General features: G+C 42.4%; 1 protein-coding gene across 1 annotated transcript in view; it reads left to right on the forward strand.

Annotated features, from left to right (window-relative positions):
- The first annotated feature begins 1039 nt into the window (after window positions 1-1039).
- LOC137622581 (uncharacterized) overlaps window positions 1040-1107 on the forward strand; it is a 1212-nt gene continuing 1144 nt past the window's right edge. Inside the window, exon 1 of the mRNA XM_068353187.1 lies at window positions 1040-1107. This exon is cut by the window's right edge and continues 1144 nt beyond it. Within this exon, the coding sequence (XP_068209288.1) occupies window positions 1040-1107 (68 nt within the window).

A 1107-nucleotide genomic window follows, 5' to 3' on the forward strand; every position in this document is an offset into this window, starting at 1 on the left:
AATCGGGTAAAACTCGCTGGTAAGAGACTGATGTCTCGCCAGGTAAATCCTCAGACAGCTGGGTAGCGTCAGATTCCGATTTCTTTTATGGCCTCTCGTGGCATGGTTGGTTTCGACCTGGCTTTTCATTAGAAGGGGCTAGCGTTCGATCCCAAGTATGAGGTAGAAATTTATTTCTATTTGAAGACGATGTTGTGTTGATATTTATCCATATTGACTCATTAGGGGTAATTTGAATGAATTACTACCAATTGTGTCACGTGGTGGGCCGGGATATCGGGTAAAACTCGCTAATAAGAGACTGATGTCTCGCCAGGTAAATCCTCGGACAGCTGGGTAGCGTCAGGTTCCGATTTCTTTTATGGCCTCTCGTGGCATGGTTGGTTTCGACCTGGCCTTTCATTAGAAGGGGCTAGCGTTTGATCCAAAGTATGAGGTAGAAATTTATTTCTATTTGAACACGATGTTGTGTTGATATTTATCCATATTGACTCATTAGGGGTAATTTGAATGAATTACTACCAATTGTGTCACGTGGTGGGCCGGGAAATCGGGTAAAACTCGCTAAACTCTATCGGATCCTGTAAGGCGAACAAGGCTGGGTTTGGGCCGGGAGCGGCGATGCCATATCAAATATTACCATCATGTTGTATGGTGTATGGAGGCAGCATAAGTTAAAAAAATGTAAATATAATTAATTAATAATAAATATTCGCGATTATTAAATGCCCTCGTAATTTCTTTACTTTTAATAACAATAAAATTACACTTTTCTTCTTAAACGTGGCAGGAAAATTTTACAGCGCTGCCACATACTTCTCAGGCGTTAAGCTGACCTCAGGGTATGAATATGTCAAACAGCGTGTGTCTCCATAAAAACGGCTCAACCAAAACAGTCAGTCATTAAGGAGTCTGTCGCCTTACCAAGAACATGGAAGGAAGTCCTCGTCCCCGCATTAGCCTTCATCCCTAGGCTCGAGAAATAGTTTATAGGATCGTGAAGTACTTTGACAAAGAAAAGGCAAACCATGGACCCGTTATGGATGTTAGAAAAACACTGAAACGCGCCTCGGAAGCAACAATGATACCGGAGAGGACATTCACCAG

The sequence above is a fragment of the Palaemon carinicauda genome, chromosome 29 (genome assembly GCF_036898095.1).
Source record: "Palaemon carinicauda isolate YSFRI2023 chromosome 29, ASM3689809v2, whole genome shotgun sequence".
Taxonomy (NCBI): Eukaryota; Metazoa; Arthropoda; class Malacostraca; order Decapoda; family Palaemonidae; genus Palaemon; species Palaemon carinicauda.